The sequence below is a fragment of the Terrapene carolina genome, unplaced genomic scaffold (genome assembly GCF_002925995.2).
Source record: "Terrapene carolina triunguis isolate 2854851 unplaced genomic scaffold, T_m_triunguis-2.0 Scaffold42, whole genome shotgun sequence".
In the NCBI taxonomy this organism is placed as follows: Eukaryota; Metazoa; Chordata; order Testudines; family Emydidae; genus Terrapene; species Terrapene triunguis.
This window is the reverse complement of record NW_020664393.1, coordinates 12,151,900-12,167,761: the sequence shown is the minus strand read 5'-3', so window position 1 is coordinate 12,167,761 and position 15,862 is coordinate 12,151,900. Positions and strand designations below refer to the sequence as shown.

The window sequence follows — 15,862 nt, the reverse complement described above, 5'->3', positions numbered from 1 at the left end:
CGTGTGCATGGATCCCATAGGTTCGGCTTTGGGCAAGGGGTCCTTAGGGCAGAGGCAGTTCCTCAGCCTCACAGATCTGTGGAAGTCCGGGGTGACTGGATGAGGCAAATCCAGCATCGGGGCCCTTCAGTGGGCAGCCAGATCCAACCCCAGGGAGCGCCCCCTTCCTTGCCCCCGCCCCCTGGCACAACGTCCAGTCTGGATCCTCTTAGCAGATTCACAACTTCCTTGCCTCTCCTTTGATCCCCATCTCTCCGTGAGAGAGCTACCACCTCCCCACACCTGCCTCAGGCCCTGCTGCCCTATGGCAGCTCCCCATGGCTGGCCTGTTTTCACCCAGCACAGCCCCCATCTCCACCACGACCAGATCCCCACTCTCCCAGAAGACTATAAGGTGGATAGAAAGCTGGCTAGATCGTCAGGCTCAACGGGTAGTGATCAACGGCTTGATGTCTAGTTGGCAGCCGGTATCAACTGAAGTGCCCCAGGGGTCAGTCTTAGGGTCGGTTTTGTTCAACATCTTCATTAGGATGATGGGATGGATTGCACCCTCAGCAAGTTTGCGGATGACACTAAGCTAGGGGGGAGGTAGATATGCTGGAGGGTAGGGATAGGGTCCAGAGTGACCTAGACAAATTGGAGGACTGGGCTAAAAGAAATCTGATGAGGTTTAACAAGGACAAGTGCAGAGTCCTGCACATAGGATGGAAGAATTCCATGCACTGCCAAAGGCTGGGGACGACTGGCTAAGCGGCAGTTCTACAGAAAAGGACCTGGGGATTGCAATGGACGAGAAGCTGGATATGAGTCAACAGTGTGCCCCTGTTGCCAAGAAGGCTAATGGCATTCTGGGCTGCATTAGTAGTTTGCCAGCAGATCGAGGGAAGTGATTTTTCCCCTCTATTCGGCATTGGTGAGGCCACATCTGGAGTATTGCGTCCAGTTTTGGGCCCCCCACTACAGAAAGGATGTGGACAAATTGGAGAGAGTCCAGCGGAGGGCAACGAAAATGATTAGGGGGCCCCGAGAAGAGGCTGAAGGAACTGGGCTTATTTAGTCTACAGAAGAGAAGAGTGAGGGGGGATTTGATAGCAGCCTTCAACTACCTGAAAGGGGGAGGGGGGTCCAAAGAGGCTGGAGCTAGGCTGTTCTCAGTGGTGGCAGATGACAGAACAAAGAGCAATGGTCTCACGTTGCAGTGGGGGAGGTCTAGGTTGGATATTAAGAAAAACGATGTCACTAGGAGGGTGGTGAAGCACTGAAATGGGTTTCCTTGGGAGGTGGTGGAATCCCCTTCCTTAGAGGTTTTTAAGGCCTGGCTTGACAAAGCCCTGGCTGGGATGATTTAGTTGGTGTTGGTCCTGCTTTGAACAGGGGATTGGACTAGATGACCTCCTGAGGGCTCTTCCAACCCTAATCTTCTATTATTCTAAGAGCCCTCCTCTTGTTATCCACCCCCCCATTTCTGGCTCTGCAGTGCATGGCCTCAAAGCTGCGGGTGCCAAGTGTACCCTGAAGGATGGGGGGTGCCTGTCCCATAGGAAGAGGCGGAGTCAGATCTCAGCCAGGGAGATGCTGTCTGGTGAGAGCACATGGCGCAAGCAGTGCACAGCAAACGGGAGGGGCGCAGCAGCTGCAGGCAGCAAGATGGCAGCACAGCACTGGTTGTGCTGGGTAATGGTAACAGGTGTGCGGGGTGGGAGGCAGACTCTGGGACCAGACTCTTCCCATCCATCCTCCCCAGGTCACACGCGCCCTGATAACCTCATTGTGACCAGGGGCATGCCCCATTGTTTGAAAACCTATGATGTAAGTAAAGGCTGCAGGATCACACCCATATTTAACTAATCTTAATAATTACCAAGCAACACTCTTAAGTACCAGTGATTAATCACTAATTTTACTAGCATTAGTGGACACAAAGACTCTAATCACTGTATCCTGATTTCTCTGTCATAAATCTGCCCCTGAAGCCAGGAATCAGCCAGCCAGACATTTTCCCATGAGAAGAATCAGGCCCATATACAGAGAAGCCGCATATCTGCTCTTGAGCACTGGATCCAGCAACAGCAACAAAAATGATTTAATAGAATTATAGCTCAATGCTTTAATCCAAACTTAGATCTCTGTTACACCCTCTCCACCTTTGTTTGGGAATAAAAGGAGACAATCTCCAAACACCAGTAGAGAGGACTCCAGCCATTCCAGTCATAATTCATTAATGTTTTCCCATCAATAAACAATGTAGCAAGCACCATAACCCAGCAATGTTCACAATTGAGCTACTTTGGATTGACACCATTTAAAATGTGACCACAGGAAAGGTGTGTGTGCGTGGGGGAACCCTGCAGGGCAACTTCCTTCTCATTCCCAATCGTGGCAATCAGAAAAACTCTAGGTATGACAATAAAGGTCAATTATGTAAGGACAAGAATCTGAGTTTCATCTCCCAGTCCAAGTTAGATTACAGGTCTCCTGGAAACAAAGCCAACTCATTTTCAGCTGAAATCTATGAAATTCAATGCTGATAAATGCAAAGTAATGCACACTGGAAAACATAATCCCAACTATACTTACAAAATGATGGGGGTTTAAATCAGCTGCTACTACTGAAGAAAGATCTTCAGGTCATTGTGGATAGTTCTCGGAAAACATCTGCTCAATGTGCAGCAGCAGTCAAAAAAGCTAACAGATTGTTAGGAACCATTAGGAAAGGGATAGATAAGAAGATAATGCCACTATGTAAGTCCATGGTGCACCCACACCTTGAATACTGAATGCAGTTTTTGTTGCTCCATTTCACAAAAAGATACATTAGAATTGGAAAAGGTTCAGAGAAGGACAAAAAAAAGAAATGATTAGGGATATGGAACAGCTTCCATAAAAGGAGAAATTAAAAAGACTGGAACTCCATATCTTAGAAAAGAGACATTAAGGGGCGGATATGATAGAGGTCTATACATTCATGAATGGTGTGGAGAAAGGAAATAAGGAAGCAGTACTCACCTCTTCACATAGTGCAAGAATAGGGGGTCACCCAATGAAATTAATAGGTCGCAGGTTTAAAACAACATAAGGAAATACTTCTTCACATAATGCACAGTTAATCTGTGGAACTCACTGCCTTGGGATGTTGTGAAGGCCAAAAGTATAACTGGCTTCAAAAAAAGAATTAGAAAAGTTCATGGAGGATAGGTTCATCAATGGCTATTAGCCAAGATGGTCAGTGCCACAGTTTCATGCTCTGGATGTCCCTATAAATCTGACAGCCAGAAGCTGGGGCTGGATGACAGGGAATGGATTGCTCGATAATTGCCATTCTGTTCATCCCCTCTGAAGCATGCCCAGTGGCCACTGTTGGATGACAGGATACTGGGACAGATGGACCATTGGTTTGACCCAATATGGCCATTCTTATGTTCTTATGAAACCCAAGCAGATGACAAAAAACAGGGTATGAGAGTGGGATGCAGGGCTCACAGGAAAGCAACTGTCTTGGTCACTAGGAAGGAAGTTGAAGAAAATCTTGCTTTTGCCAATGAATTTTTATTTTGAGAGAAGGGAGACTGTCAGTGTTATGGTCTGAGTGAATCTGAACCAGTTTACCACAAGATAAATTGCAGGTACCCAGTGGTAGCTGTCTGGTGCATAATTCGGAATTATCATCATTTGCATGGAATATTGGATTGTGGGAAAATATGCCCCTGAAGCTCTTAAATACAATTGGTGGAATTCACAGATTTAAGGCCAGAAGGGATCAATATGGTCACCGAGTTTGACCTCCTGAATAAAACAGGCCAAAGCACCTCACCCAGTAATTTCTGCATTCAGGTGACAAGTAGCTGTGTAAATTACATGTTGGTAATTTGGGATGAATCAGTGTAAATTCCATCCTAAATGCTCATGTTGATTACTTTCCCTCTTACAATCTCACACTTCTGCTTTCACAGCCTGCAAATTACACCAATGCTGCTTGATGTCTACATTGCACCACCATACATGTCGCTGCTGAATTTCACTCAATAGAATTAATTTTTGTAAAGTTTGTAGTTCTGAAGGACAATGAATATAAAAAAAAAGACACCTATACTTCAATGCTACAGACTTTTGCAGACACATTTTAGAAGAGTTTAGGAAGTTATTTTTAATTAATGTATTCAAAGGAAATCAAAACTTTAAAAGTAAGAAGCATCAGCAGAACGATTAAAATTATAATCATGTTTTGCAATGTTGACATGCCTTTTCTACTATGGGCTACAGCTTTCAGTGCCAGCATCATTAAGAGATTCTTCAAATTACTTTTTAAATATCCTTTTCCCGTAGGATTTTCACTTACATCTAATTAGACTACTTACCCCATGCCATGTAATTCCCTGTTGCCAAAACTGCTAAATGTTTCAATAAGTAGGAAGAGGGCATCAATGGAGCAAGACAGATGTAATGTTATTGGTTAACAATAGTGGTGTGAAGCAACTGCCTTAATTATAGAGCTCATTAATTCAGTGTTGAGAAAAAACTTGGCGATAATTCTGTTAAAATGCCTAATCTTTTCAAGACAGCATCCGATTGTGAAAAACTCATTTTACACCTTTAATAAAGAAAGATGGAATAATAATTTAACTAGCAATTATGAAAACTAACATCTGCATGAAAATAAGTAAAACTGTAGGCTATAAAGGTTATTCACCATTAACATAATAAAGATTCCACACTTCCCTTGCTCTGTTTTATCTTTTCAAGTTTACATATGAAAGAATTTGGACCTTAATTGATTTTATTTTAGTCTAATTAGTTTTAAGAATGTAAACAAACATTTTATAAGTTCCAGCAGTCTCTTGGATTTTTAGCAAAAATTTTATGTAGGAATGGGCTTCAGCCGCAAAGTTCGGGTCTGAAATTCCCCAGAGTTTGAAGATGTTTGAAACTGGATCCATCACTAACTTCCTGGGGTTAGGAAGAAACTTCCCTTACTACCAGCACCTTGGCAAACAACAAGGATCTGTAGTAGGACCAGCATTATTTAACATATTAAATGAAATTCAATATAGATAAGTACTAGCTGATGCACACAGAATGAGAAATTTAAATACTGATGGATTCTACATTAATTGTAATCACTAGAGAAAAACACACAGGCAACACTATGGACAGCTCTGTGCCCAACAGTGGCAAAAACCAAACAAAAAGTCAGCCTGCATTAATAAAGGGATAGAGACTAATAACAATAAATATTATAATGCTGTTAGGTAAATCTATGGTATGCCCGCATCTGGAACACTGTTCTCTTGGGTTTCCTAGTAAATACAATCTCTTTCTCAGAAATAAAAGGCCCAGAGAAGGACAATGAGAATGATAAGAGACATGAAAAGCTTGCCATATGAAGAGAGACTTTAAAAGTTTACCTCGTTGAGAGAGAAGCTAACTAACAGTACATACACTACATACCTCACTAGCACAAATATAAATAGCACTGTAGACAGTGAGGCAGTGTTTAGGTGAGTAAAGACACGCCTGAACCCTACATGGTTCTCAACACGCTCAAGCAACGTCTTCCCTGTATTTTTAGCAGTATTGTGTCCTGCTGCCTCCTTGCAGCCGGAGCTTTTCCTTACTGCAGGGAAAAACCCTGACAAGAGGGAAAGGGTCTGGCAAGGGAAGGCAGAAGAGAAAAGCTCCCGCAGCTCCCTGCTGCCTTCCCCCTGCCAGAGCCTTTCACTGATGTGTGTAGTTACATGCTGCAGTGTGGACACAGCCGGCTTTTCGCAGCAGTGTGTAGCTACACATACCCTACATGCCGCTGCCAGTGGTGTGCAGTGTGAACATAGCTGCTGGGGGTATATGGTAGAGGTATAATAAATACTAAAGAGGAGGTCAGTCAGGCTTGGTTTTTTTTTTTTTTTAAACTCTCCCTCATTGCACAAGAACAAGGGAACATTCCAATAAAATTAAAAGATAATAAACATAAAACTGATAAAAGTACCCCCCCCCAAAAAAAGTGGCAAAGAGCATAGCATCCAATAAAGGATTAGACGGTTACAATATATTGGTTATAAGAACATCATCCTCGGTTACAATACCCAAAATAATATTTATTTACATATTTATATAATGACTCTCAAACCTCATTTTTCGTTAAACAAGAGATTCACTAACTTTCTCACATTATGGGAAAAATTTTCCCTTAGGCTTGGATTATTATTATTGGATTATGAGGATTTCACATCTTCTTCTAAAATACAGACAACTGATCACATCTAATGTGACAATGTCTGTGTTTCTGTACGGAGGAGTCATTCATGGATATTTTCCCCTTTCTGAGTAAGGAGGAGGGAGCACCTCTATTAATAAAGCTCATGGCGCACTTGGAGGAGCCCAGAAATCCTCAGACAGTTCAACCCTTGGATGACTGGATTTTGCTGTTCACAATCTACACCAGTGAAATCTTAGAGAAACAAGACGACAATTCAGAAGGCACCTTCACATGTGAGAGTACGTGGTGTCTCCAATATTCTCCTAGTCAGTCTGGGACCTGTCTTTATCATCAGATAAGATAGACATCCAGCTATGGCGCCTTGCATATTTCTATCTAACATTCAGCTAACAAGGTAGGTGACAGAGTTCAACATGAGGCAATGGAAAACTACCAAACTTTGGAAACAATGTAGGTCATTAAATACTTCAAGGACAGGGTAGAAATGCTATTTAATCATGTTTGTGTGCGTGGATGCACATGTACAGGTTCACTAAAGTTATTTGTGCCTTTTAAAATTAAGACATATATATTAAGATGAAGAAAAAGTTATCACTTACTGACAGAACTGAGAGCAATTCTTCAACACTGCATTCAGGTTTTAACTGATCCTTGAACATCCTAACAGTTTGATGCTTCAAATAGTAGTAAGAAGCAATGCGGCCATATGTCAGAGGTTCAATGCTACGATTATCCTGTTAGAAGGGAAGAAAATATACCATGAAATATATAAAAACACGTGTAAAGCTTTTAAGATTGTATTTTAAAATAGACAGCGATGAAAATAAGATTGCAAAATGGTTCAACAGCATGATACTAGTCCAGTTGCCAAACTGATTGGAAAAACCCAGTTTTCAGCATTGATAGTCTTGTGAGAGGCTCTATTTCTGAAGTCAGACATGAAATTTCAAGATCTAAGAGCGGGAGTTGTTGCAGGAGTTTTGGGTTAATGCAGGGCAAATCTATGGAATTGGGTAACAATTAGATAAAGCAATACACAAACAAACAAAACTGTGCTGAAAAAAATAACAGATTGGCATTAAAGATTACCTCTACTGTATTTTTACTGACTGATTCTTAAGAAAGTATAAATTAGTCTTACCTCCCCAATTTCAATACAGTAGGAACATTCCAGGTCAATGAGGGATTTCTCAACAAGGTTTGAAAGGAACTTGTTCATGGTGTCATGGCTCACATCATCTAAATTATAGTAACTAGATAAATTTAAAACAGATTAATTACATAAGCACACTGTCAATATTTAACAATAAAGACATCTTCTAGAAAGACTATGAATGTAACTAGACTGCCGTTCTAGAAACATGCACAAGCAGCATGGATGAAGCAAGAATCCACACTGGTCATGCAATTAAACATAGAATTGTTCCCCTTTAGAGTCTAAAGAGAAATCCATGCTTCTTTTTGGTGACTCTTAAATGGATTCTGGGAGTAGCCAAAACAATACTAGCATCTATACATGAAAAGATAACATTTTAAGTATTAAACAGCTGAGGATAAATCAAACAATATAAAATATTTTATTCTGTAAACTGGAGTGTTTTTCAGTTTGCATGGCTACAAGCTTAAATATGCAATATTATTTCAGGTAAGGATATATTTCCTTTAATCAGCGAAGGGACGGAGAAGTAAATGTTTTAGTAATTTTGGAATAATAATAATAATAATAATAATAATAATAAAGCTAGCTGGATTGATACATTTTGAAAACACATGCAACACCCAAGTTTTGATTTATTAAACACTAATATTTTTCAGCCTAATTTTTCACAAAACTGAAATTAATCAAAAAAGGCATTTTACATGAGGAGTATTTAGTACACACTATAGTGTATATTCTCCTGGTTCTTCTATTTATGTACATTTATCACATTGTACAGTAATAATATTTCTTTGCTATCTGAACTAAAGAAAGATATTTCTAAATGAGCCAGAACATTTTACTATAGCTATGCATGATAAAAGACTCATTGACATTTTGGACCAACTCCTGCACTCGTTATTAGCAGAACTGAAGTCTATGGGCCAAAACCTCAGGTTCTTATTCAGACAAAATTAATATGATTTCAACAGGAGTTTTGCCCGAATAAAACTGGAGTAAGGACATATGAATTCAGCCCCATACGACCACTCAAGAAAGAAAGTGAGGAATTGACTCTACAATTGGTAAAGGAAATGAGTACATTCTTAAATTTTAGTTTCAAACATTTAAAAATAAATTCTGAAATAAAGCACTGCAATTAAAGCAGTGCAATTAAAACATTATTTTAAACATTTTTAATACAGAAAAGGTCAACAATTCAAAAGCACAATAAAAAAAAGAGGACACTGAGTTGCTGTGAACTTATGCCTCTTAAATCTGTAAATAGTTGATTTTTTTTGTGTCATTCAAAAATAGCACAATGAAATGGATGCTAGTTAAATAAAGATGCTCTTTCATTCACACTTTTGCTTCAGTTACATTAGAACTCTTCCTAAAATTTCCCAGCATTGCCACCACCCATTCAGCTCCACCACTGGTTACAATGGAAAGTTCTAGAGTAGTCCAGCTGCTGCTGCTACTAGTGCTTTGAACATCTCTTCTGAGCAGTTAGACAACAGGGCGCCTAGAATGCCAGTAGCAGACTAGAGCCCTGTTTCCACTACTGCTCTGACTGTTGCTGATGCACTGGTGTTAGCATAGGTGGGAAAATTTATAAGGAAAAATAAGTCTCATTCCACACACTTTTTAGTTAATTGCTACAGGTTTCCTTTAATCTAGCATTAGCATCAGAGACTGTAGAAGTTTTTTTAAAATATCATTTTCTGTTACACTGACTTTTTAGCAGCCTCTTTATCTGATTACATGTTTTTACTTCAAGCAGCTTACCTGAGAGAAACAGCATGTTAAATAGCTACACAAGCATCTTCTGATTTCTTTTCTAGTAATCATACACAGACACAAATTAGGGGCATGATTCTCTGCTGCCTTGCATATTCAATTATGCCTGGGCAAAGTGGGTGTAAAACCCAGTGCCAGTGAGTGAAAAATTCGGAATTGGTAGCATATTACAACTACTTTTGCACAGGTGTAAATGACTACAAGACGACTCTAATATTTTCAGTATACTCATCTTACATTGTGTTCAAAGCAAGAGTGCTGCCCAAGTAAAAACAAACAAACAAACCAACCACCTTTAATGCATGTTAGATAAAAACTTGCGTATCATAGGTGATAATGTATTCAGAGCAACTGACCTGTCCAAAGAGAAGGTAATTTGCAAGAAAGTTATTCCTGTGTTCCTTTCCGCAACACATCATTAACTTATCTCAGTGAACCTTCAAAATAACATTATATTGATAAAAATGGAAAGCATTTTACTTATCTTTATCTTTTATTTTCATTGACATGACTTTTTTAAAATTTCTCTTTCAGATTGCACACAGCAATAATAAAATGATCCCAGCTTAGTGCCTGATCCTGGGCGCAGAGTAGTATGTCATGTTTGAAAGCTCGGACCAAAAACTAGGATGTTTTCAGTACTGCTGTGTGGAGTCCTCTTGAAGTGATAATTTAGTAATGATGTTATTTTAAAAATGAGATACGTACAGCACTATGTAATGAATTTTTCAGGATCAGGCCCTATATTAGTAATTTAATCTTAGCAAATTCTTGAAAGTAGCTTTGTCACTATTGTTGTATTACATGTTCTTTGATAATTTGCCATTCTTTACAGCTTAACAAGAAATCATGATAGGCAAATTTCTTCTGAGAACCCTACAAAACATCATATTTTTGCAGACCTTTTCAGATGTTTTCTAAATTTGCTGATATCTACACTTTTGGCAATTTTGTAGGGAAAAATCTTCCAAGTTCCCAATGCAAATCTACTTCAAAAAGGAGAATTTTTAAACTTATTTGTGATCTGGAGTGAAGTACTGTCAGCGTATATTAACTAGTATCTGTAATAGGGTAAATATAATATTAATCCCACCCAAGGGCGCTTCAGTCATTCAGTGCACTTTTATCCCAATAAATAGTGTAGCCATTCAACTGAAAAGACTATATTACTTTGATTTCAACAATGATTTTATGAATGAGATTATATAGTATTTTGATAAATGCAGATCTGTTTGCATGCTAGTATGTTCAAAGTGTACAAACTGTACTTTACATCAGTTCTGCTATGAAGCTATATTACCTAACTATTTAATTACAGATAAAGAATAAAAACAATGCCGTTTCATGCTCACTGCATTGAACCATCTAGTCATTATTTTCCCTTTGCTATAAACAGACAGCCTATCTTTTTATCAGCACACCATTTCATTTATTTCACTGTGAAACCCAGTTTCACAATAATTGACTTGTCAGAAGCTCTAATTTATGAGGCTGGGCTCTGTAAGCCTTTTCCTATATTGGGCTCAACCTGCACACAAGCAGGGTTGAATATTTACAATGCTGTTAACAGGTGCTGAGTTGTTTAATGATTCTAATAGCCAGAAGCGTACTGAGAAAGCCAGCGGGATCACAATTACAGGCTGTTTGAACACAACAATTACTCGTCCCCTGAGAGGTGTGAAAGTCAAAGGCAGTTTTATACTAACACCATCTAGCACATGGGCTAGACAGGCTAACTTCCATTAGTAGTCCACTGGGAAACAGCAACAACAAACCCCTTGGTAACATAAAAATGTACAAAGTACATAAAATTTAAACAATCAAAAACTGAAGGAACTAACTTTTTATTGTCTTTTAAAATAATATATTTAAATCCCCAAATCTAGTAGAGTTTAGCAAGAATAATAAACCATGAAACATGAACTTATTTATCTAATCTAAGCAAGTGTGGAATTTCATCATTTGAGAGTGATAGAGAGACGTGTAGCAACATAAAATGTAGATGAAGTTACACAAAACATTTTGGATTTAATGTGGATAGTGGCAATCGTTTCCTGTTTAGCTTATGTAAACCTGACCTGAGATCTCTCTGGGAAATTTTTCATCAGGCTTGAAATGGTGCTGCTATAACTGTCAATGCTGTGAAGTCATTTGTTACAACCCCATGTTTTTTATGTTCAGGTTATATGGTAGTAATAATGACACACATAATGAAAGCGAGTTGCAAAGACATCTGAAAATATTACATAAATAAACTTGCTACTGTGAAGGTTTTCTCAGGATTTTTTTTTTAAAGCAAAATCTGCTAAATTGAATACCAAACTCAATGTATGCTTTTTGAGACTTACGATTTTGAAAACACAATACTCTTTACGTACAAGCTTTAATATGGGACACGCATTCATTGTCATCTTCATATGTTCTTTCCCTTGGCTTGTGGCCCTAGGCAGCCAGAGGAATTCACTGGGAATGGCATCTTCTGAAAACGTTCCTGGCAGTGAGATGTTTGTGGTGAATCCATGTTATTGAGCACATCACTGTTAGGGGGAGCACAGTAAGCAAGTCCCAGCAGTGTCTGTGGGCGTATATTGCATTGGGGGCATCCTCTTGAAGTGGCTGTGATTCAGTATGTTTGATTGGGAAGGGAACTGTCCAGCTTCATTGGAGCCTGTTACTATTGGGCTGATATGTTACCATTGCATGTGTAGGTTATAATCTTTATGAGTACATGTGTCTACTTATTACTGTCTCGTATTTGCTTACTTACTGAAAATTAATAAAAATTACTTTTGGCAGGTTATATATTTATTTTATTGTATTCCTTTATATTCCATGGTGGCAAGAACTCTGCTATGTCTCACTTTCTTGATTTGGATTATGTTCATCAGAGACTCCAAGATATCAGATCCCACTTTCTCGGAGGTCAGAAAGGAATTTGCTAGTGGGTTTATTGCCTTAATTCAGACCTTCACAAGTAGTTTTGCTACATAAGTGAGTTTTTACCACAAATTCAGAAACACTGGGCACCTGTACATTTGAGGCACTTACTTACTTTTCCTGTTGTATGCTTAGATGCACAGTCCATTTGGACAAAGCATGATCCAGAAGAGCAGCTGGATCACGTGATTTGGCTTCTCAATGTGCAAGTGCTGGGGTCTAACAACATTCTCAGAGAAGAACTCACCATTCACAATAGATTAGGGAAGAGAAGGAAGGTCATGCTTGTGCAAACGCCCAGCACGCCAAGATTTATGAGCAATAGACAAGGCTGTACTGCAGAAATTCCTCATTATCTAGATTTCTGACTAACACTATCAACTCCATGATCCTTCTTTACCCATTGAACTGAAATTAATGTTTTGCTAAACTGATATACAGTATAATTTTTGTTTGGTAATGATATGAACCAACTTCATAATCTCAAAACATGCTGTCAATAAAAAGTACTACATTTACATACACAATCCCAGAGAAGTATGAGTCACATCATATTTCTGTGCTTCCCAAGGTAATTGGGAAAAATAAACTCGTTACACTCCTTAAATAGTGACGTAAGTGTGCTTCATATTTATGACGTAAAAACCAACATCCGGAACTAAACAAACTCAGAGGCCAAAAGCACAAAGCAGATAAACAGGTGTTTATCAGCATGGTCTATTAGTCCTGGTTATGGGTATTAATAAATTATTATGCTGCAATGTAGTCCCATCCTCTTACCCCTGGACTTTGATTAATATAAATCCCTCTACTCTGATTGGCTATTGCCCTTAAACTTCCCCATTCATAACAAACATGGGTACCACAACTTTTGAGTCTTCTTCCCTTCCATTCTTCTCATTTCACCTAACCTTCTGATACACACCTCTTTTTCCTTTGAAGAAGGCTTAGCTCCTCTTTACTAAGAACAATTCCTTTTTAAAGTAAAATGAGAGAGAAAGATAATAAAGCCTAGGGGCTTGTCTACACTGGGAATTTTTGTACTGGTGCAACTGTACTATTGCAACCTTCTAGTGTAGATTCACTATATGGGTGTAAAAAATGACTTTTGCCAGCATGACTTAACCCCAGATTGACACCAGCATAAATCATTCTGGTGAAAGTCACCTATCTTTTTGACACGTACCAATATTAGGGAGTTGCACTAGTGCAGTTACATCAGTGCAAAAATCCCAAGTGTAGACAAGCCCTAATACTACTTGGTTTAGAGAAGAGATGAATAAGAGGAGCCATGAAAGAGCTGCATAAAGCAATGAATGGTATAGAGAAGACTGTTCTGGTCCTCCGAGTTATCTTTTCTCTTAATACAAAGTAACATCCAATGAAATTAAAAGGCAACAAATTTAAAAACTGATGGAAGGAAATGTTTAGTCACACAAATAAAAATTATCCAGTGGAACTCATGACCACAAAGTATTATTCAGGGCAAGAGTTTAGCAGGATTTTAAAAATATCAGAGTTATGTGACTAGTAAGAACATTCACAGTTAAACCACATTTGTAAAGATAACAAACCTTCCTATTTAAAGAGCACATGCCAATAACTAAATGGTGATGAAGAAAATTTCTATGTATGGATCATTTAATAATTGTCCATTATGAGATTTCTTACACCTTCCTCTGAAGAATCTGTTTTTGGCCAATGTCATAAATCACTGGACTATATGCTTCATAAATGTGAGTATTATATTATCATTGTATTTAATTTCTAGAGTTATCTGCAGCAAAAGGATTGATGGGGGTCAGAAATTTAGGTGCCCTTACAACTTGTGGGCATATAGATGGGTAGCATGAAGGCATTAGTCATTGAAAGCTGAGGGTTTTGCATAATTGCTATTTGGTCACTGAGAAATAACTATGGATCGATTATGAAAATTATGCTACTTTGAATGGTTAATAATAGCCCTCAGTCTAGTAATAGAATCAGCACTTTGAAGGAGAAATAACCATAATATGCAAATTAGACACACTTAGCCAATCAATGTGCAAGAAACTGCATATGTGAGATATAATGAAAAATTGTGCACTAATAAGAACATCTAATTGACTGAGACAATTCCATTTTATTATAATTTATGCTACACTATTCTTTCACTGTGGTAAATTCTCCAAGGTTGTCACAAAATGGAAAATCTTTTCAGGACAATCTTTGAATGAATCAACAATAAAATCTGTCATTACTGAACATTCAATTTACATAAAGAGAAGTGATTTCAATTCCTCACTTCAATTTGTAGCTATATGGAGAGAAAGTTTATCACCACATTAATGTTCCAACTGCAAAGTTAATTCTGCTTAGCGTCACATATGTAGTAGGTTTCTATCCCTCTTTTTCTGATTAAGTGTGTAGCATAACATATTGGAGTCTGATTTTCAAAAATTGTTTCAAATGGTTGTCTCCCTTTTGAAGAAAAAGTCTATCCTTTCACAAGGTTAATAGAATGGACAGAGTCTATTAATTTCACCCAAAGCCAAGGATCTCCTTTCCTTACTGATGAGATGTGGTCTTTATCTAGGTCTCCAACCTGCCAGCTGTGATAGGCTAATCTCACATTATTATTTTTTTCACAGAACAGAACTCTTGGCCAGTCTCATTCTCTCTGGCCACAGTCTTATAAATAAAGATTGATGTGGAAGCACCTTGTGGCATGGTACAGTACCTGCTTGCAATCAAGATAAAAGCTTTAACTCAAAACACAAATTTCAAATCCCTAGAATATTTAAAAATGACTGGCTCTTAGTAAAATAAACAATGGACTGGAAACTTGGCATGTTGTGATGTATTCATTTGGACTGCCCCTCTCATTTATATATCAAGGCCTATTCATGATCTAGTTAACAAAGTGGCTACTATTCAGCATCCCCTGAACAATACCAGCTGCCAACATCCCCACCCTCCTAATCATGGGCTCAATTACTCTTTTTATCAATAAAGTTAGGAACCCCGCTTACAGATAACAGGACAGATGGATTCAACAATTCAACAGAGCAGGGAAACTAAAATAACTCAGTAAAAGTAAATAATGTAATATTTACATATTTGCAATGCCATAACTTAAACATACTAATATAGAAGGTATGACAGATTATTTAAAATTTGTTGCAGAAACATTTTCTCATATCTATTTTATGCATTCTAAAGTATTGAGATGTTAAAGTCTGATACGGTGCCCCACAAATTTAGAATAAGAATGAAAAGTTCTTAGTTCATTTTTTGGGATTTATTTTAACATTTTGAATATTGTGACGAACTTTTTATTGCTATTCAGCAATGGAAAGAGAGAGGTTAAACTATATCAGATACCTGGATACTTAAAATGAAAACTTGTTTTGATCTTAATTTCTCTCTCAGAAAAGGTAAAAATCAAATTAATATGGTTTAAATAGTCATGAGTTTTCAATAAGACTAATGACTTTTTATTATTGGACTTTGCAGGTGTAGTTCGACGGATTCTAAATTTGTTTATACAGCAGTAGCACATAATAGGCAATAAAATAAATGAGAATTTAAGTCTATTACATACTATCTAAGTCTGTTCATTTGGAAACATGACATCACTGTGCATTTATATAATACCTTTCAACCCAAAGAATCACAAAACACTCTACAAATCACGCATGCAGGAATTACTTCACTCATCACCATGCAAACACATGTTGGATGAAAAGCATTAGCTGTTTCACAGTGGAGAGGAAGGCTACAAAACAGCTTAGGGC

General features: G+C 38.2%; 1 protein-coding gene across 1 annotated transcript in view; it reads right to left on the bottom strand.

The window, feature by feature from the left end:
- The window catches only part of ASCC3 (activating signal cointegrator 1 complex subunit 3), a 447,702-nt gene that overhangs the window by 63,342 nt on the left and 368,498 nt on the right, over positions 1-15,862 (bottom strand). Inside the window, 2 exon segments of the mRNA XM_029912229.1 lie at positions 6,811-6,945; positions 7,353-7,464. Coding sequence (XP_029768089.1) covers positions 6,811-6,945; positions 7,353-7,464 — 247 coding nt within the window.